The sequence below is a fragment of the Myotis lucifugus genome, unplaced genomic scaffold (assembly GCF_000147115.1).
Source record: "Myotis lucifugus unplaced genomic scaffold, Myoluc2.0 scaffold_287, whole genome shotgun sequence".
Taxonomy (NCBI): Eukaryota; Metazoa; Chordata; class Mammalia; order Chiroptera; family Vespertilionidae; genus Myotis; species Myotis lucifugus.
In genome coordinates, this window is record NW_005871335.1 from 1,141,951 (window position 1) to 1,162,892 (window position 20,942).

Below are 20,942 nucleotides of genomic sequence, written 5' to 3' on the forward strand. Positions count from 1 at the left end.
AAAGAAAAAATGGTTTAACCTTGGGATCGGGGTAAAGGTAGCCTTCCAGGGGGGGGGGGGGGAAAAAACGGGGGGGGGGGGCCGGAAAAACACGGGGCCCCTCCCTTTTGGGGAAGGGAAACTTCCCTCCCCCCCCCCCCCCCCCCCCCGCCTCCGCCCGCCCACTTGGCTGGAGAGCTGGTCGGTGGGGGAAGTAGCTGGGAATTGAGAAGTGCCAAAGTATATTTCATGCTAAGATGAAACATACAGCGTGTGCGTGCACTCTTAGCTAAGACTGTATTTTCCATCCTCAGAAGGTGGCAGATGTTAACTCAGCTTCTGGTAGGAAAAACAGAGGCACAAAAAGTTAACACACGGGTTAACCCACCAGGTACAAATTCTTCCTCTCTCCCTTCCTCAGAGACAGCTGATAGGTATAATGGCCTGATGTTTACAAATTGATTTTAGGGGGAGGGAGAGAAAGTGGGTGGCGGACATCAATTTGTTGTTTCACTTAGTGATGCATCCATTGGTTGATTCTTGTATGAGTCCTGACTGGGGATCGAACCGGCAACCTCGAACCAACTGAACTACCCGGCCAGGGCCAAGGCCAGTGCCTGATTTCTCTCACCACATTCCTACCATTGTCCCTTTGGGTCCTTCATGTGGTTCCACGTATGCACAAACCCACAGAAGCCATGGGTGCCGGGTTGGAGCAAAAGTTGCTCACTCTGGGAAGCCTTCGCTTCTCTGTCTCCCCCTGTGCCGTGTCTCCCCCAGACCCACCCAGACCTCCGTGGCTGCCTCTGGGTCTCAGAGGCCCTGGGCTCTGCTGGAGGATTGGCGACTGGAGCCGTTGGCGAGGAGGTGCTTAGCTGTCCCACAGAGACCCTGGAGGCAGTCGAGCAGAGAGATCCTCTCGGAAGAGCTTTTGAATAAATGAAGTGGTTCTGAATGGCCCTGTTGTCGAAATGATTGCACTTGTCAAAACAAATCGGTGTGTCAGTGAGTCAGTGAGCTGCGTTGGAAGACACGATATCTGAGAGGTACCGGAGTCTTGGTGCTACGTACCTGGACCCTGGGTCCTGTGGTTTTAGCCTGACTTAATTTGTAAAATAAAATAAAATAAAATAAAGTAAAATAAAATAAAATAAAATAAAATAAAGTAAAATAAAATAAAATAAAATAAAATAAAATAAAATAAAGGAAAGGCATTTTCTCTTGTATGTGTCTTATTTTTGTTGGTGATGAAAAGATGAGGAAGTTAGCACCTATTTTTTTCTGGGTTTTTTTGGAATGAAACAAAAGTTTTACCTGCAAGTAGAGAAGGGGCTTGGGAGGTTTGAGGATAAGATATGAAGCCGCTGTCGAAGGGATAGGAGAGTAAGACTCTGATAGTTAGGGACAGACTGCTTAGCAGGAATGAGTGCCTGTTCAGGTCTGTGATTCTGAATCGAGAGCAAAACCAGTTTTGCTGTGTGACGTTCTCCGGCCGCATGTGTCCGCCGTGGGGAATGCAGAGGTTGAGTCCTGTTGAGCGAGCTTGGAAGGAGAGGGGGGCCAGGGAGCAACTCCACGATGGACCACGCACTCTGCCATGCTCACGGGAGACACAGACGTCAGCCACGGGGATTTCTCTCTCCAGCCCCCTTCAGTGTCAGCTGAGCGCGAAGGCGCTTGCCCAAGCAGCAGTGGTGACACCCAGTGACCACTCCTTGAAGTGTAGCCTCTTGGCTGTAGGTGGTGAGCAGACCCTGAAGCAGCCTGGTATGAAATAACCAGGGGGTGTTCTGCTCCACCCGGGAGGCACGCAGCCCTCCCCGGTTCCCTCCACAGTTGTCTCTCGCAGGATTCTGTCCCGCTGGCCCTGAACTCTCTGTGGGGATGGAGAGGCTGCTGCTCACTGGGTCACTGGAAGCGGAGGTCGGGCACTGAAGGCAATCTGGGGGCTGTTAGCTCAGGCCCGGGCTTCTCGGCTCGATTCCTGCTGTCGTGGGGTCTAGGACAAGCAACCTAGGATGGTTTTGGGCACTAGGATGGGTTTTTAAAAATACATTTTCATTACTGATTTCAGAGAGGAAGGGAGAGGGAGAGAGATAGAAACATCAGTGATGAACCCAGATGGCATGGCTCAGTGGTTGAGCATCAACCTATGAACCAGGAGGTCAGGGTCGATTCCCAGTCAGGGCACATACCCTGGTTGCGGGCTCAATCCCCCGTGTGGGGCGTGCGGGAGGCAGCCGATCAATGATTTCTCTCATCATTGATGTTTCTCTCTCTCTCTCTCCCCCCGCCTCCCTTCCTCTCTGAAATCAATAAAAATATATATTAAAAAAATAATGTGCATGAGAATGTTTCTTACTCTGACACGGTGCTTGGTTTCAGGGGTTAGTATTAGATATTTACACCAAGGTAGACTTCATACATTTTAAGGAGAAAGAAAAGAATTTTAATGGCAATGAAATTCCATCAGAGGCAGGGAACTCCTGGTCACTGGGGGCTCCACCAGAGGCAAGGCGACAGCCGATGTCCTTTCCTGGGCTGAGGGCGCAGAGGGAGGAGGGTGTAAGAAGCACACAGCTGGGGCTTGGAGTCCGACAGACTTAGTGTCACACCAGCTCTGCCAGTTACTGGCTGTGGCTCCTCTGGCAGGTCGCTGAACCTCCCAGACCCTCCGTGTACCTGCATGAAGTGCCGATAACTCCTACCTCCCAGAGCTGGTGAGACCCCCGGGACATAGTAAAACTCATTAATTCAGGTCATTCAAAACCAAATATTTGGGGCACATAGTATGGGCGAGGCACTGTGCTCGGTGCTGGGTGTCATTGCAGACGTTCAGGCAGACAGTTCTAGTTCAGACCCCACTTACTAGCTGTATTTTACTGCTTTGAGCCCCAGCGGCCTCATAGGTCAAGCAAGGGAGAATAGCGCCTGTATTAAGGGATTATTGTCATAATTATGGGCTCCATACAAAGTACTCAGCATAGTACTCCCGGCACATAAAAAGTCTAAGAAGTGGCAGTAACTGTGATGAATACAACCATGTTGAAACATTAAAAGGAGGGGATGCTGGTGGGCTTCATTTAAAGCTGGAGACCGAAATGACTTTTCCTTATTGAGAACATGAAATCCATTCTTGAAATAGCCTCACCCGCATTAAATAAAATATGGGATGCTCTGGCCAGGTGGCTAAGTTGGTTGGAGCGTTGTCCTGTACACCGAAAGGTTGTGGGTTCAGTTCCAGGTCAGGGCACATATCCAGGTTGCAGGTTTGATCCCCGGTTGGGGTGTGTACAGGAGGCAACCGATCGATTTTTCTCTCTCATATCAATGTCTCCCTCTCTCCCTCTTCCTCTTTCTCTAAATAAATAAAATAAAATAAATGGAAACATAGCCTCTGGTGAGGATTTAAATGAATGAATGAATGAATGAATGAATGAATAAATTATGGGATGTTACTTTCCCTTATACACACCTGCTCACTACTCCCTAAATACTTAATGCAAGAGGGGCTCTGAAGAGGGGTGGCAAACTAGAATGGGCAAGACAGGAAGGCTGGGAAAACTGTCTTTAGAGCTCTTTCAGAAGTCTTTTGAAGATACTGTCTTTTTTCAAAAGTATAGTTTCCCTTGCTCTCCCTGATTGCCCAGGTGTAGGCACCCCAATGTCCCCTGGGGAAATCCCTGTTTATGGTCTCTGTGTCCATTGGACCAGCTGCCTTGACTTAGAGGAAATGCAAACTTGACCTTTGTCCCCAGTAGGGATCCTGGCCCCGCCCTGAGCTGCTAGCTGCAGCCCTTCTCCAGCCTTCTGTCTCCCAGCTTCCTGGTCTTGCCCCTCGCTCAGGCCAGACTCAGCCAGTTCTGAGAGTTCGCTGGCTTTCGCTCCAGCAAGGGGGACTGGCTTCCCGTGGTCTCTGTCTACACCCACAGCTCTGAGAAGGCTTGCCGGCCTGCCACAACCCCTCCCCAGCTGGCCTCTCTCCTTGGAAAGCCAAGCACTAGCCCAAAATAGGGCCCGAACACAAACCAAGCACGCACTCACTGGCAAATCGGGGATTCAAAAATGTGACTCTTCCATTCAGGTCAACCTTCCTTTCTTTCCAATGCGGGTGCCTTATGACTTGCCCTCTCAGCGTTTCTCCAGGAGCTTAACCCTCTACCTCAGGCCTCTCATGGCTGCCACACCCCAGCAGGCTTCCGGGTGCTGGGAATGGGTCTAGAGCAGCTGTGGGCAACGGCCCGCGGGCCGGATCCGGCCCATTTGAAATGAATAAAACTAAAAAAAAAAAAGACCATACCCTTTTATGTAATGATGTTTACTTTGAATTTATATTAGTTCACACAAACACTCCATCCATGCTTTTGTTCCGGCCCTCCGGTCCAGTTTAAGAACCCATTGTGGCCCTGCAGTCAAAAAGTTTGCCCACCCCTGGTCTAGAGGTTTTATCCCCACTGTAGAATGACAGTGAAACAAAACTAAGCTTTATTGTCACTTCTTTCACAAGTGTTTAATGAGCACTTACTAAGTACCAGGCACTGTTCTAGATACTGCGGGTCCCTGTCCTCATGCAACTTATATTCAGGAAGAGGAGAAGGAATAAACAAACATGTAGTGCATTTTCAGGTGGTGATGAGGGCGGTTAAAAAACACACGTGAGGGCCAGGGGGCCTGTGGATCACGGAGGTGCCGGGGTGATCAGGGAAGACTTCTCTGAGGAGTTGACTTTTAAGCAGGCACCTGAGCAAAGGGAGGGAGTGAGCCATAGGAATAATGGCGGCAAGGATTCCAGACAGAGGGCACAGCATGGCCCTGAGGTAGGGGGAGCTGGGCATGTTTGAGGAACGTCAAGGAAGCCCCCCTTTTTTCTGTGTCATACTGTAACGAGTACTTTGAAATTTTAATTGTGAGGGAATAGACATAGCATAAACGTTACCATTTTAGCCACTTTAAAGTATACCGTTCACCCACATTAAGTCTATGTGCAACCATCACCACCATCCATCTCCAGCCCTTTTTTCCTCTTCCCAAACGTAAACTCTGTACCCGTTAAAACTAACTCCCCATCCCCCTCTCCCCAGCCCCTGGCAGCCAACGTTCTACTTTCTCTGGGATGAGCACTTTAAATGCGTCATCTCATTGAATCCTCAAAACCACTGTAGGCCATAGGTGTTACTGCCGTGCCCATTCCACAGATGGGGAAACTCAGGCGGAGGGAACTGCCGGAGGTCCCTCAGCTCCTCTGTGGAGGAGGCGGACCTTCAATGGTTTTCCTGGCTCAGGCTCCTACCCTTAACCGCCCACCTGGAGGGGGTGAAGGATGCCACTCTGCTGCCCCTCTGGCAGCCCAGAGGTGGCCCGGAGGGGTTAGCAAGGGTTATGAGCAGGTGAGAAGCTTTTCTTGCTGGAGCAGGAAGGTTTGTTGCACCTGACCGGCCCTATCTGTCCGGAAGGAAGGAAGGGACTGCTGCCCAGAGAGGGGGTGGGGGTGGAGCTAGCAGTTTCCTGGCCTGCGGGTGATGGGCTTGGGTGCCAGGGAGTCCACTCCCTCCCTCACCACTTACAAACTGAGAGCTCGGTAAGTTCGCCTTCAAGCCGATTTCCTTCCTTGCAAACATCATCACGCTGACTGTCCAGGGTGGATGAGAGGATCACATGAGATAAGGCACGGCAGACACCTAATCAGTGTCTGGGACATAGTAGGTGCTCAACAAATGTTCACTCCTTGCCTGGACAGAGCAATGCACACTGGCCAGGAACCAGCCTCTTCGCTCTTCCCTCCGGGCCAAGCATGCATCCTGTTATCCCTCTCAGAGGATGCTTACAGGCAGTCATCTCATTTTACAGACGAAGAAACCAAGGCACAAGGACGCAAAATAAACCGCCCACAGCTAGCGAGCGCGGCAGAGCCAGGATTTAAACCAGACAGTGTGTAGCAAAGACGAGTCACACTGTGGAAACGGCTCGTGCTCCCCAGCCCCCGCTGGATGGCCAGCCTGGGTGGGGGCTGGGGGAGGCAGGGACCCTCCCCCTTCCCTCCAATCCGCCCGCCGGGGCCTGGCCTCCCCGGGGGCGCGAGGACCGCTTGTTGGGTCTCACGGTGACTGCCTCCAGCCGCCCCAACCCCCGGGCCGCCGGGGGGCCTGGCGGCGACAGCGGCGCCTGGCAGCGGGGGATTTGGACGCGGCCGCGTCTCCCCCTCCCTCTGCGCCGCCGGGGGCTTGGCCGCGCCGGGGGACTTATCTCCATTCCCTGGGACAGCCCCGCTCCTTCCCGGCATGCCCCGCTCCCAGGAGCCGCCCGGAGTCCCGCGCCCGGACTTTGCCATCGGCGGGGGGCCAGCCCTGGGAGCGCCCGGAATGCGTCCTGCAGCCGCAGCCTGAGGTGGGTGCGCCCGCCGCCCGAGCTGCGGGAGAGGGGCCCCGGGCGGGCCGCCCAGCCCCTGGGGAGAGGGGGCGCCCGGCCGGCGGGCAGGGTGTGGGGGATCGGGATCGGGGCGCCGCCTGGGGGTGGGGAGCCCGCCTGGCCGCCGCTTTGTTGCGGCCACGGTGCTCGCGCGGGCCCGGCGCCGACGACTTGGAGAAAGTTGGAGCTGCGCGCCGGGTAGCCCCGCGCGGTGCGCGCCCAGGCGCTGGGGGTCCCTCCCAGCCTCCTGGGTGTTCAGGGTGGCCGCCGGAGGGAAGGAGGTAGGGGCTTGGGTCTGTTATATCCTTGTGGGTTTAGCACTCAACAGCGGGGAAGGAACAGAGAGAAAGAGACAGACAGACACTGGGAACTACCCAAGCTATACAAAGGAAGAGAAAAACTCCTGAAACACAGAGGAGAATGCACAAAAAGGAACACACACAAAGAAACACCCATACAGACAGATCCCCGAGAAACACGGCAAAAACTCACGAAGTCATACACATTCACAGAAACACACTCAAACGCACGGGCTGAGAGGAACAAAGCGGGTGGTCTTGGAGGCCATGGGCAGGGGGAGGGGAAAGGAAATTCGGAGAAGGGGAGAGACGGAGGGAGGGGGAAACGTTGCAGGAGTGGAGAGGAAACCGGAGCGGGGAATGGAGAGACAGAAAGAAATGAGAGGAGGGAAGAATAAGACTAAAGGAGATAGTACTTTAGGAGGGACAGTATAGACACACATCTAGAGAAACTGAGGCAGACGCTGAGAATTAGCCCCCCACCCCCCAACATATAAATCCGAGACACAAAGATGGAAGAGACCCCAGCCATCTCACCCTTGTGGGCAAGTGAGTTCCGGTGGGAGAGTAGCTATGTGAGAACTCCGAGAAAGGCCTCCTTGGCACTATTGAGCTACTCAAGTCTCCACCTTGTCCACCTGGCAAACTCCTATTCATCCTTCAAAACCCAGCTCTAGCATCACCTGCCCTGTGAAGAAGGCTTACTCAGAAAAATGTCACGCAATCAGTTACTCTCTTTTCCGTGTATTTCTGCATATGGCACAGGCATGTGGAGTTGAAATGGTTTGTTGGTCTGTCTACCTCTTCTCCTGGCTCTTCAATTTTTGAGGTCCATGTCTTAGTTTATTTCCAATTTCCAGAGTCCACCCTAGTGCTTGGTACATAGTAGATGGTCAATAAATACTTACTGAATGACAAATAGGAGCATTTGGACCCTTTAAGACAGGGAACACAGAATTAAATCCAAATAGAGGACTCATAGAGACTCCCAGGTCAAAGCATCCTTTTTTGTAAATGAAAAAGTTAAAATCAGAGAGGGGAGAAGACTTGCTTATAGGGACACAAGCAGGAAAAGACCATTGTGAATACATACTAGTACTTCAAGACTTCCTTGTTCCTCCAGCCTATGAGTTTAAAATCGGTGTGAAAGAACCGCCTGAATGAAAACAATCAATAGGCGACAGTTTACCAGCTGTAAGTTTCCAACACTGAAACTGACCATCAAAACTTCTTCTAGAATCTAGAATATTTAGACTTCTCTTTATTGTGAAAGGAAAAGGGAGGTGAATGTTCACCTCCGCTTATGTGGCTGGCTTTCTGCCTCCTGACTGTATAAACTTGGACAAATGTCTTAACCCCCCTGAACCTCAGTTTCTTCAACTATAAATGGGGATACGAACACCTGTCTCATAGGTTAGAAGACTTAACACCCGATGTGCCTAGCACAGAGGATGCCTTCAGTATAGACCTTGTGCCCTTCTCTTTCTGAAGTGGGCATTCTTCCATGCACCGGTTGTAAATGAAGACAACAGTGCTGGTGAAAATGTTTCCTTTTGTCCCAGGACAGAAGCCCAGCCTGGTCCATCTGGGGAGCACTCTTTTTATAAAAGAAAAGGCAAATTTGGGGCATGGCATAAAATGCATCTTGATTCTATGGAGGCCTTCAGGTCTCTGCAGGTGACTTGGGGCACCCTAACTTCTCCCTCCCAAGCCCCTCCTCCCCCAGCAGGTAAGACCCCACTGCCCCATCCTTTTTTGCACCTTCCTTACCAGGCCTGCTCTGCCCTGTGTCTTTCAAGCTTTATCCCTTGCGGGGAATGTGACCGGGACTGAGGGGCCACCAGAAGCATGGAGACAGTGGTGATCGTTGCCATAGGTGTGCTGGCCACCATCTTTCTGGCCTCGTTCGCAGCCTTGGTGGTGGTTTGCAGGCAGCGGTACTGCCGACCTCGGCCCCGGGACCTGCTGCAGCGCTATGATTCCAAGTGAGTGCACCCGGGCAGGGGAGGGGGGAGGGGGGCTGTGCCCTGGGGCTCCCACAAAAGAAAAAGCAGCTTAGTGCTGGGCAACTGGCTTAGCTTTTTGTCTCTGCAATGGTACCTGAAGGCTCTCCTTCCCAATAAAGACCTCAGAACTTGAGAATGTTCCTAAGCCCCTAGCATCCTGAGCCACCTCTGTGTCCCTGAACAAACGAGAAAGCAACTCCACATGGTCGCCTAGCGTAACGGTGGGACCGTCTGCACAAAACGGCCACCTCACTCAGCATTTGGACAAGCAACATCCCTTTCCAACCAAACTCATAGGAAGAGGAAGAGGATGCCCGCATGTCTAACCAGCAGGCACTTGGTGTTGTAAAATCCCAGCATAGGCCTATCTCTCTGCTCAGATTTCTTTTTTTTTTTAGTATATTTTTTTATTGATTTCAGAGAAGAAGGGAGAGGGAGAGAGAGAGGTAGAAACGTCAGTGAGGAGAGAGAATCATTGATCGGCTGCCTCCTGCATACCCCACACTGGGGATCAAGCTCGAAACCTCGGTATGTGCTCTGACCGGGACTCGAACTGTGACCGCCTGATTCATAGGTTGACGCTTTAACCACTGAGCAACACCGGCCAGGCTCTGTAACTTTTCTCTTGTTGTTTTGTACCTTGCTTGCTCCTTGATTCACTGTCGAGCCACCTACCCTGCCCGTGACTGCAGTCCCATTAGCTCAGGTTTGGATCCAGGACAAGTGGTCCTGCTTTATTTATTCACTCCCGTCAGCCTTTGGAGGGTACGTGGGCCTCTGTGTGGAGGGGTCAGCCGCGGTCGTCCATCCTGAAGCCGCTTCCCTGGGCTCTTCCTTCCAGGCCCATTGTGGACCTCATCGGTGCCATGGAGACCCAGTCTGAGCCCTCTGAGCTGGAACTGGACGACGTCGTCATCACCAACCCCCACATCGAGGCCATTCTGGAGAACGAAGACTGGATTGAGGATGCCTCGTAAGGCCTTGGGGGTGGCCTGCCTTCCTGGAGCCCCTGGGGATGGTCGGAGGGACTCCCTTGCACCCTTTCCTGGCTTCCTGCGCCTGAACACGTGACTGGGCATCCAGGAGCCCTGTGCCCATTGCTGCTCTTTCCCTGCTCTCATGAGGAGGGAAATCAGAATATGACATAACAGTGTTTGTCCGGGACTCACCCCCAACCCTCATGTTGCAGACCTGAACACTGGGCTTCATAGATATACTCCAGAAGTTGTTATAAAGTCCGCCCTGAGGTGCTTGGTTATCCTTGGGGTGCCCTTGAATCTGACAGGCAGGCTCTGGGGACGCAGCCTTTGTCCTCAGTGTCCTCAGGGATCTTTCTGTCCCACAGGAGCCACTCCATTCCCCCATCATTTAGTCATTCACTCACCGGGCAGATGTCTGTCTGTGAGGCAGTGTGTGCAGGGCCCTGGGCCAGGCACTGCAGGTATTAAACTGGCGGTGGAGACAGAATTCTACTAAGTACAGTATCTCAGAGATGATAGGGGTCTCTGTGCACAGCCCAATGGGTGCATGGCGGAGGCGGTGTCCATGGTTGCCTGGGGTGGGGAGGTGGGGGTGGAAGGAACAGCGTCAGCAGCTCAGAGCACGACTTGATTGGTGGGGAGTCGTGTTGACAAAGCGTTGATTACGTGGGGGTGGGAGGAGAAGGGTAAGGACAGAGGGGCTTCCTCATTAGCTCCTGACTTGTTCATTTGAACATGACGAGGCATCGCTGCTCTTAGGTGGTGCCCAGGTGTGCAGAGCTAGGTGAGGAGCTAGGTGAGGAGCAGCGGTGGGGGCTGGGGGGAGGTGGGCCTCTGAAGATCAGCACTGACACGCTCTTCTTGTCTCCCCAGGGGTCTCATGTCCCACTGCATTGCCATCTTGAAGGTAATACTCTTTGACCGCCCCAGGCGATAAAGGGGGTGGTCAGCGGAGCACCCCGGTGCACAGCTGGTTAGAGTTGAAAGCAGCCTTAGGAAGGGTACGGAACCCTTGCAGGAGGCCTTTTTAACCTGCCTGAAGCTTGGAGTTTCGACAGTTCGCTTCCACTCCTACAGGGACGGTCTGTCATACTGCAGAGGCTTGGTTGCACCTGGTTCTCATAGCACAGTGACCTGTGGGAAAGACCACCTGGGTAGTCACCAGCCACATTGTCGCCGACCGTGGACACAGCTGTGTGCCCGAGACGGTGTAGCTGCTGAGGGGGAAACGGGGCTTCCCACCTTCCCCCTGGGCACTTTCTTTCATTCACAGAGAGCTCCGCCCTGTAGAGTGGGTTGGGTTCTGTATGTGGGCTTCTCCAATGCTAGAAAGCCCGTCACCGGCCCTCTTTGGCGGTGACAGCAGTCAGCCAAGTGGGACAGTCAGTGTTAAAAAATCCAAACCACGAGTTCTTCAAATTGAAGACAGATTTTTTTTTCCCTCCTTAAATGTCTGCAGCCTCCAGGACTGGGTGAAAAATTGCACCCAGTTTGCATTTTGGGCCATTTTTATAGTTTCAGCATTTGTTTTTCAATGTTTGCCAGACACGATCCTGCCTAATAGAATCATAGTAATATTGAAACACTTGGCCATTGGTAAATAGTGTTGGTGTCTTCATATCTGTAACCTGGGAAACCACACATTTATCTTTATCTAGGACTTATTCAGAATTTCAAAGCAAATAGCTTCATCTTCGCTTCAGCGTCTTGCAGTGTAAGGTATTAAACACCTTTCCTCCTGCCTCTTCTCCCGCAGTCTCTCTTGGGGGACAACGAAATGCCTAGTAGGACATTGTTGTCACCGAGTCCTGGCTTTTTATATAATTCCAAGAAGCTCTCTGGGTATAGATGCGGTTGTAGACAGTAATAGAGCAGTAACGGCATATTCCATCTCTCTGTCCCCAGCTGGGGCGTTTGTCCTTTCCCTTGCCTATTAGAGGAGGACGACAGTGGCCCCTGAAGGAGAGGATGAGTCAGCCGGAAGGAGTCTTTTGTTTATTTATTTATTATTTATTTTTATTCTTTATTGTTTGAAGTATTACATATGTTTCCTTTTTCCCCCACTGACCCCACCCCGGCCATTCCCCCCCCCCTGCACATGCCCCCCCCCCCCAGTGTCCGTGTCCATTGGTCATGCTCATATGCATGCATACAAGTCCTTTGGTTGATCTCTTACCCCTCCCTTTCATCACGCCCCCCCCCTCCCCCTGCCTCCCTCTGAGGTTTGACGGTCTGTTCGATGTTTCTCTGTCTCTGGATCTATTTTTGTTCATCAGTTTACGTTGTTAATGATATTCCACAAATGAGTGAGACCATGTGATACTTATCTTTCTCCGACTGGCTTATTTCGCTTAGCATACGGAAGGAGTCTTAGTGGGTTGGGATCAATGGTCCACCTTGCGACCTCAGATCAAAGGAGAGGCTCTCACCTTCCTGTTGAGATCCCGAGGTCATTTTGCTGTGGCCACCTGCCCTTGAGTCCCTGTGGGGGGGGGGGAGGCTCCTGGGTTCTCTCCTGGGTGGGCCCCTGGGCTCCTTGGTGCCCCCTCTTTTGCAGCCCCAACATAAGGCAGGTGATGGAACTTCTTTAGAACCATCCAGGTTCTAACAGGGAGGTGTGGGAGGGGAGACCGGGACTTTGGGGGTGCCCAGCGGAGTTGGCAAATGATGAGAAAGGCACGGGTCTTATGCCTATTTCCTGCGTTTTCCCAAGGCTCTGGCATCACCATCCAGATGTAGTCCCTTGGAAAATTGTTGAGATAAGTGGCACTTTTGGAGGATGTGCTGCAAGGGAGCAGGTGTCCCTTGTCCAGCCAGGTTCCTGAGGGTGCCCTGTGGGCGGTGGAAGACTAAACCGGGAGGTGAAGGAATAGAAAGTGGGTTTCCCTTTACGCGAGACGGTGAAATGAGAGCACATGATTTTCCTTAGACAGATTATTTCAGTTTAGACTTCTCTATGCTGAACCCTGACCCCGATCTGAGGTTCCTGCCCCTCCCTCCTCACCCGGCCGTGTTCTCAGCGTCGACCTCTTCCACCTCATTTCCTCTCATTTCTGTGTACTTTTCACTTCAGTTTGACCATGTGGATTAGGGGGCCCAGCTGTGGGATGGGACCCAAGGCGGGGGTCCTGTTTGTCTTTGTGGGGGTGGCAGAAGCCCCTCGGGAGCTGGGTCACCCCTCATCACCTCTGTCCTCCTTGCTGCCTTAGATCTGTCACACTCTGACAGAAAAACTTGTTGCCATGACGATGGGCTCAGGGGCCAAGATGAAGACTTCAGCCAGCGTCAGCGACATCATCGTGGTGGCCAAGCGGATCAGCCCCAGGTGAGCGGCCAGGGCTTTGGCCCCCATACTCCCCTGGGGCAAAGAGGGCCAGATGCTGAGTTGACAGGCGGGGCCAGGCTCCTCCGGGAAACTACACAGACCACGTTAATGATTTATGTCCCGAACACCCCCAGGGCATCCAGCAGGGGTTGGGTGGGGAGAATTTCAAGCTAAGATGTTTCACACCGTCCCCCCACCTCCAGGGGGCTTTTTGGGAAATTCCAACATATGACAAGTACTGACTCTTCTATTCCACACATCCCACTGTGGCTGCCCCTCCTTTTTTCCCCTTTTAATGTTTTTTATAGATTTTCAGAAAAAGAGGAAGGAAGAGGGATAGAGAGGTAGAAACATCAATGAGAAAGAAACTTCATCGATTGGCTACCTCCTGCACGCTCCCTACTGGGGATCAAGCCTGCAACCTGGGCATATGCCCTGACCGGGAATTGAACCGGTGACCTCTTGGTTCCTGGGTCGACTCTCAATCACTGAGCCACACCGGCTGGGCAACCTGCTCCTTCTCAGTCCCATTCCAGCTGGGGCTGCTTTCCTCCTCTTTGCCTTTGTCCCAGGCTTCGGGTCAGTAAGCACATTTCACCCCCATCTTCTGTGAACTCGTGGCCATGTCCTGTCTCCCACCCATATCTGTACTGGAGACTAATTCGGGGGTGGCTGGCACCCACTGCTCCATCCATGGCCCAGCCAGCAGCCTCCAGGGCGGAGTGGGAGGTGAAGCCGTACATCACTGGGCTCTCCCAAATTCCAGGCATCTGCGAAATCCCGTGTGGGAGGCAACCAGCAGATTGCAGTCAACAGCTACACCCCCTCCTGTGGGCTCAATTTGGTGAAGAAAAATAAAGCCCTTTTCTTAGAGAGAAGGGCTGTGCTAAGTTTGTGCTGCCATCTGGCGGCTGGCATGTGGATGTGCCTGAGTGGGGTGTTGTCCCTGTCCAGCCACAGCCCTGGTGGGAAAATCCCCCCCCGCCCCCCCTGAATTCCAGGGGCCCTTGCTCTCCTGGTGGCTGTGGCCTCGGGTGAATCACGAGGAGCCAGCCCTCTGAGGGCATAGGAAAGAGCTGGTGCACTTGAACTCTGTCCAGGGAGTTCAGTGTGTTGAGAGAGTGGGAGGAGCTCTCCCCGGTGGGTGTGGTCCCATGATTTGTACCAGCCGAGGTCGGACCCTGGCCTGAAGGGCCCTCCAACCAGGCTCTGGCCCTGGCCTGAAGGGCCCTCCAACCAGGCTCTGGGTGAGCCCCAGCCCGTCCTCTGGCCACTCACTATCAACGTGTGACCTGTCACTCCTAAGAGCCACCCCAGGGGGCCTGACGGATTCACGTGGAACCGGGTTATGAGGCAGCGTTGCCAGGAGGGGTCGGAGGAGGAAAGAGATGGAGGTTTCTGAGGATGAGTCCAGGGCTGGGTGGTCAGGATTCGAGGTGGTGCTAGGGTGTGGCTGTGGCGTTGCTCAGAGGGCGGGCCTGACCTGGTGCCCACTGGCCCATCCTGCAGAGCACCTCGGACTGCTTCCAGAACATTCCCGCCAGAATTCAATCTGCATCCTTGTTTTGTCTTGTTGTCCTCGTATGTCATTCTCCTCTGGCCGGTTCTGTCCTGTTGTTTTTCTTGCTCCATTTATTCCACGTGGTGTGTTGGTAGCATCTTAGTTTCAAGGGGTGTGGCGTCAGCTCCAGGCGCCATGGAGACGGGCCGGCAGAGGCTGGAGTGACCATCCCTCTGCATGTTCTCACCAGCCCCGCAGCCCCGAGACTAGAGCATTTGAGGACATCTATTTTCAAGTGTGTTTAGAAATCAAATAATACATTGTTACTTTTTTCTTCCTGATTATCACATGGTCAAGAGCAAAAATTTGGAGCAAGACCTTGTACCATGCAAATCAGAATGAATAGTTTTTTTTTTCTGAACTAGATTTAAAAAAAATTAACCACAAGATATACCATGTGTTAAAAAGAAATACAGTGGAGCAGTTTGCCCCCAAATTAAACTTGTAGGGTTTTTTTTTTTGTGTTCTATATAACCTTTAACCATGTTTTTTATTTTCAAACACAAAAATAATAAATACCTGTAAAAAGAAAAACATTGCAGATATGGGTTATCTAGAAAGTATCCCCTAATTCTACCCCCTCCCAGTTCCTGGGGGTAACCGCTATTGAATAGTGAGTATCACTCCAGACTATTCTTCTCTGCATTTCATGGCTTTTATTTTATTTTTATGCAAATGGGACCCATCAAACTTTACATATGTTGGGCAGTGTATCTTGAACATCATCTCAGATGTTGGACCATGTACTATTCAAATCATTGGAACTAAAACCAAATCAGAAAACAAAATACTCTCTAAACTGAACCTGAAGTCAGGCGGAGAATGCAAAAGTCGTTAGAGAAAACCACTAAAGACGCGGGCCTGGATATTAAAAAAGAACTGGGCTAAGAAAAGGTAGAAAGGAGGGAGGGCGTGAAGGAGCTAAGGAGAGTGAAATACTGAAAGCCCTGTGCCTCCCCTCAGAGTGGACGATGTTGTGAAATCGATGTACCCGCCGCTGGACCCGAAGCTCCTGGATGCACGGTGAGATGGCCGTCCCTCCCTCCATGCTGCGGGCTCCCGGCTTGATCAGATCTGTGAGGTCCGCTGTTTGGGGTAGTGGGGAGAAGGCCATGCTGCTGGATTCCTGGGCTGTCCTGGGCCTTGGGTACCATTCAGTGCAGTGTGAATGGTCGGCCAACCAGTGAGCCACGCCTGGCTGGGGGATTCTGAATCAACAAGGATGCCCGCGGTGGGGCGTGGATATCCCATCTCTGAGTGGGTAGCAGCGGGATGTGCTCATCCAATTGGCTAGATGCACCACGTTGTCCCATAACACTCTCTTCTGGAGGCTTTCCACTGTGAGCAGCAGACAGTGGGCACCACAGTCTTAAATAAGCTAATGAGACGTGGCGTATTATATTCTCATTAAAGGCTCTGAAAAGGCTTCAGGTAACCTTATTTAAATTAGCCGTTCCCAAATTTGTTTGGAGCATCTGTAAATTGCATGCTCACCCACCTCCTAGGGAAGGGGCTCCGGTCTGGGGAACAGACTATAGACTTTAGACCAGTTGGGCTTTGGCACGAAGTTCCTTCTTCCTGGGGGGACCTGATCTTGTTGTTGTTTTTTCTAGGACAACGGCCCTGCTCCTGTCTGTCAGTCACCTGGTGCTGGTGACCAGGAATGCCTGCCACCTGACCGGGGGCCTGGATTGGGTAGACCAGTCGCTGTCCGCTGCTGAGGAGCACTTGCAAGTCCTTCGAGAAGCGGCCTTGGCCTCTGAGCCAGAGAAAGGCCTCCCAGGCCCTGAGGGCTTCCTGCAGGAGCAGTCGGCCATCTAGTGCCGGCTGGCCAGCCGCTGACCACAAGGGCCGGCCTGCTGCTGTCTGCGGGCGGCCCGGCCGAGCCTTCCACTTTTCCTGTCGTTAGTTCCGCACGGCTCGGGGTCCAGCCGTGTGCATCATAAATCAGGAGAGCCCGTGGGTTGATGCCTCTGTTGCAGTTGCAGATGGTGGCTGGCGAGTGGCAGTCTGACACCACAGTTAGGGGAGACGCCATTCACCGTCTGCCAGCCCTCTGAGCACTGGTGGACTCTAACCTTTATTCGGCTCACCTGGTGCTTTCGGGGAAACTGAGCCACCACCTGAGAATCAGGAGGTTTCTCAGCACAATCAGCATTTCTGGCTTCCCTTGAACAATCAGAAGGTGAGGCAACTCTGACCTGCATTTTCCAAAGAGGACAATCAATTGGAACTAAGTAGGAGTAGCCCTTTTTTTTTTTTAATCCTCACCTGAGGATGCTTTTCCATTGATTTTTAGAGAGAGACACAGAGATTAGAGAGAGACACACAGAGAGAAGCATCCATCTGCGAGAGACACATAGATTGGTTGCTTCCTGCACACACTCTGACCGGGGCCAGGAATGGAGCCTGCAACTGAGGTACATGCCCCTGACCAGAATCGAACCCGGGACCCTTCAGTCCGTAGGCCGAAGCTCTATCCACTGAGCCAAACCGGCTAGGATGGGGTTGCCTCTTTTTGCAAGCCCTATACTCTCTCACCTGGTCTGTTTCATTGATTTGTGTTATCTGCCCGATCCCTGAGGCATCTGAGTCCCTCCTCCCCTTCACAGGTGTGTGTTTGAAGGTGAGCACCTCAGAGTTGATTATTCCCTTTTCATCTTTATGCCTGTAATTTGACCTAGTTACCACTACGTGGATAGTAAATGCATACTTAGGTTTTTCTCAAGTGTGTGGTTATTGAGTCCAATTCAAATGCGTGGGGGACATATGTGTCCGAGAACTGAGGGTGGAAGGAGAGCGCCTAGGAATCCTCAGAATGCTTTGTGCGTGTGACTCAGTGAAATACTTAGATGCCCTGAGTTCAGGTGGAGGTGAAGATGCCACCCCTAAAGTAGTTCCATGTTAGCAGTGACGTCCATGAAGGACGTGCTCCGCGTTCTTTAGACATCGGTGTGTTTTGTAAATATTGGAAGCTGAGGGGCATTTTTATGACTTGAGACCTTTGTGAGACCGAGAATCCCAGCTGCTCAACCCAGACGCACATCCTGATTGCGTCATTTCCAGCAGGAATGCCTCAAGTACTTTGCTTCCTCCCAGGTTCTCAGAGCCAGTCTGTTCGGAGCTCCGCATCGGTTCTCATTTAACATTCTCTGCTCTGACTCACGTCAGCAAATCCCTCAGCCTGATTCCGGACAACCAGGAACCCATATCCCCAAGCCCAAGATTTGGGCCTTGCTTGTCATTGAGAAGTGGCATTGGGCCCATTTCATCCGCCCCTGGAGAGCAGGATGCGTGTAACCAGCACAGAGTGCACCAGTTCCCACCTGGGGAGGTGGCGTCGGGGGAGGGAAGCTAGAGTTCCACTCATGGACTGAAGGACGGATTCTTTTTGTTGTTGTTAATCCTCACTTTTATTTTTCCATTGATTTTTAGAGAGAGTGGAAGAGAAACATCGATGTGAGAGAAACACATCGATTGGTTGCCTTCTGCACAAGCCCTAACCAGGGCCTGGGCGGGGGAGGAGACTGCAGCCGAGGTACATGCCCTTGACCGGAATTGAACCTGGGACACTTTGGTCTGCAGGCCAGTGCTCTATCCACTGAGCCAAACCAGCGAGGGCGAAGGATGGATTTTTGATTACAGGGGACACCTTATTGGATGGTCCACTCCGATCAACTCTGACTGCATGCTAGGTAGTTGCCGTTCCTGTCCTGTTGGTGAGCTGCTAGTGGGCAATGTCCACAGAGCCACTTGGACACTTCTATTTGTGGCCTACATAAATAGACACCCACAGTCCTCCTGGTTTTATCCTTTTTTCCTCCCTTTCAAAACCTGCTTTCAGAACCAGGCTGGAAACTCATTCATACTAGGCTTGCAATGGCTGCCACCGTTGTTAATGTCCCCTGCGCTTAACCTGGACCAGAGCCCTAAGCCACAGAGAAGCAACCTGGAGTTGACCTCTCAAATACCATCCACCAGGTGTGGGGTTGGAGGTGGAGAAGTTTCCCCTGAAGTGACCCCCACTGTCACGTCTGAGCCCTGGCGGGTCCCAGCACACCTGCTTCCTGAGGCCCTGAGCTGCTGCCCTTTGGGTGGTGAGGAGAGGTTGCTGAAGACAGGAAGTGTCTGTTAGATGGCAGGACCTCTGCTTCCGCTGCTCTGTAGTTTTTTCTTTCATCTCCAGTGCAGGGCAAATTAAAGGTCACTGGATAAGGGTGGTGTTGAGGTGGAGCTGATGGCTGAGGTGGAGCACCAACTGCTCTTTGGGAGTTGGCAGAAGTTACTTCCTCCCTTGGGAGGGGCTGGTTGGGGAGCACGAGGGATCTAGCCAGGAGGTTTCATGGAGGAGAGACACATCCCAAGTCGCTAGTTCACTAGTGCAGGTGGTAGATGTTTTCTTCCATGACCCCCACCCACTCCTACCCTGGAGTAGGAGCATCAGACCCAAATTCTAAATGAGGAAGGAATTAGGGGTAGGATTTGAGTGTGAGAAGAGTAAAATCTTTGAAGTCGGGCAGAATTAGGTTCAAATCTGGGCTCAGTCATTTACTGTGGGAGCTTGAACCAGCTACTAAACCTCTCTGGTCCTGGGCTCTCTCACCTGAAAAATCAAGGCTACTGCCTCATTGGGTTGGTGTGTGAATCAATGAAATGGCATATGAGAAATGTCCCATTGTGTGCCTGGTACTGATTAACCAACATTAACCCCTCTTTCCACCCCACCCCCGCCCCCGCCCTGGGCCCAATGCAGCTGACCCAGATCTATCACCTCGATTACCATGGCTCTGTCCAAGCAGGGGCTTTGCGGCCCAGTAGCCAAAAAACCTGGAATCACTGCAGTAGGGAGAGTGGTCCAGCGTGTCCCTGCCCCGCCCCACGTTCAGGACAGACAAGCAAAGCTCTTAGCCTCTTATCAGGGTTCCCAGGGTTGATTGCTCAAGTTGCATTCCTGCAGCGCAGGGCCCGGGAGCCTCCTTCAGCTTGTGAAACCTCCCCAACAGAGCGGCATTCAGCTCACCCGGTGCTCACCCTGACCTGCCTCGTTCCAGGAGCGGCTCTGCAGGGACTCTGTGTGCCCTCAGGAGCCTGATCTTTAGAGAAGGACTTACAGTCCAAAGCCCCTGAGTTGTTTTATGACCTTACACATTTTGGGAAGATGGCAGATGACGAATTCCCATTCATTTCCTCCTTCGGTCCCTCTCTCCTCTCCCTCCCTTCGCAACTCCTCCCCCCGCCCCCCTTCCTCCCACAAATATGTACTCTTTGCTTACTCTGGGAAGAAGTGTTGTGCTAGGTGCTGGGGATATAGAACAAAAGGCACAAGCCCTGTCCCTAAGCAGCAAAAGAGACAAGGGAGCAGCTGAGGTCAGTGTAGTGAGAGGGCTGTGAGGGCATGGGGGCGGGGGGTGGCGGTGTCGATAGGGAAGGCACTTGGGAGGAGCTGATGCTTGCGTTGAGGCGTGACAGAGGGTCAGAGAGGTGACCAGACATGGTGGGAAAGGTCCGAGGCCAGGAGAGCATGCTCATTTGAGAAACGCAGGTGACTGGGGAGGGCCGGAGTGTGGGATGTAAAGGCCGGACAGGTTGGCCGCCAATCAGATCATGGAGGATTTTACAGGTCATATCAGGGAGTTGACGCTTTATTCTGAGCATAATGGAGACCATAGAAAGACTTTACCCAGGGGAGTGACTTGGTCAGAATTGCCATTTAGAAAGACACTCATTTACTTCACACCCTATGATGTTAGGCTCCAGGATCCATAAATTTGCGCGATGCCTCTGAGTGCCTTTCCTCCCTGAATCTGAGAGGCTCATGACTCAGTCACGGTGTAAAGTCAGGGTGGGCAACTGGGTGGGAAGGGAGTAAGCGAGGAGCTAGGCATCAGAACAGAACGTGTGGGGTGCGGGGGGGTGGGGGGGGGCGGAATTAGGTTGCACCGGGCCTGTCTCTGTACCAGAAATGCTGAGGAGCAGAGCTCTGAGGATTTGAGGCATAACTGGGTTCTTTCTGTTTCATTCCCTCTGAATTTTCATCACCCCCATTTACAAAGCCTACGGAGGTCAATGACTTTCCTGGAGTCATTATGAGTCAGAACAGGGATTTCAGCTTCCCAGCTAGTGTTCCGTCACCACCACTCCTGCCCACTAGGGGGCGGTGCGTGGGGGGAAATCTACAGTGAAGGAAACAACCCATATGAGTCATTCTATTCCTTCTAGTTCTACTATTTTTCATGAAAAAAAAAATGGTGGTCCTGACCAATAAATTAATTTCATGGCCAATAGTCAGTTACAACACATAGGGTGATAGAACATGGGCAGTAAAATGAGGGCTGGGGCATGGGTGAGGCATTCTCTCTCCATCCAAAATGACTTAATTTGTTCTGT

At 52.3% G+C, this 20,942-nt stretch overlaps 1 protein-coding gene across 2 annotated transcripts; it reads left to right on the forward strand.

Annotated features, from left to right (window-relative positions):
* The first annotated feature begins 6,257 nt into the window (after window positions 1-6,257).
* Window positions 6,258-16,827, forward strand: TMEM98 (transmembrane protein 98). Of its 2 annotated transcripts, none has more exons than XM_014465324.2 (7): window positions 6,258-6,363; window positions 8,457-8,668; window positions 9,531-9,662; window positions 10,543-10,576; window positions 12,879-12,994; window positions 15,519-15,578; window positions 16,169-16,827. In XM_014465324.2, the coding sequence occupies exons 2-7, from the start codon at window positions 8,532-8,534 to the stop codon at window positions 16,374-16,376; spliced, it is 687 nt and encodes a 228-aa protein (XP_014320810.1). In that variant the 5' UTR covers window positions 6,258-6,363; window positions 8,457-8,531; the 3' UTR covers window positions 16,377-16,827. The 2 variants fall into 2 exon arrangements, with proteins under 2 accessions (XP_014320810.1, XP_006099938.1); XM_006099876.3 differs by having other exon boundaries at window positions 6,259-6,363; window positions 8,483-8,668.
* Window positions 16,828-20,942: the final 4,115 nt, after the last annotated feature.

Coding starts and splice junctions, on each gene's coding strand:
- TMEM98 (XM_014465324.2), top strand. CDS start 8,532: ATGGAGACAGTGGTGATCGTTGCCATAGGTGTGCTGGCCACCATCTTT. Junction 8,669..9,530: donor CTGCAGCGCTATGATTCCAA/GTGAGTGCACCC, acceptor TCTTCCTTCCAG/GCCCATTGTGGACCTCATCG. Junction 12,995..15,518: donor GCCAAGCGGATCAGCCCCAG/GTGAGCGGCCAG, acceptor GCCTCCCCTCAG/AGTGGACGATGTTGTGAAAT.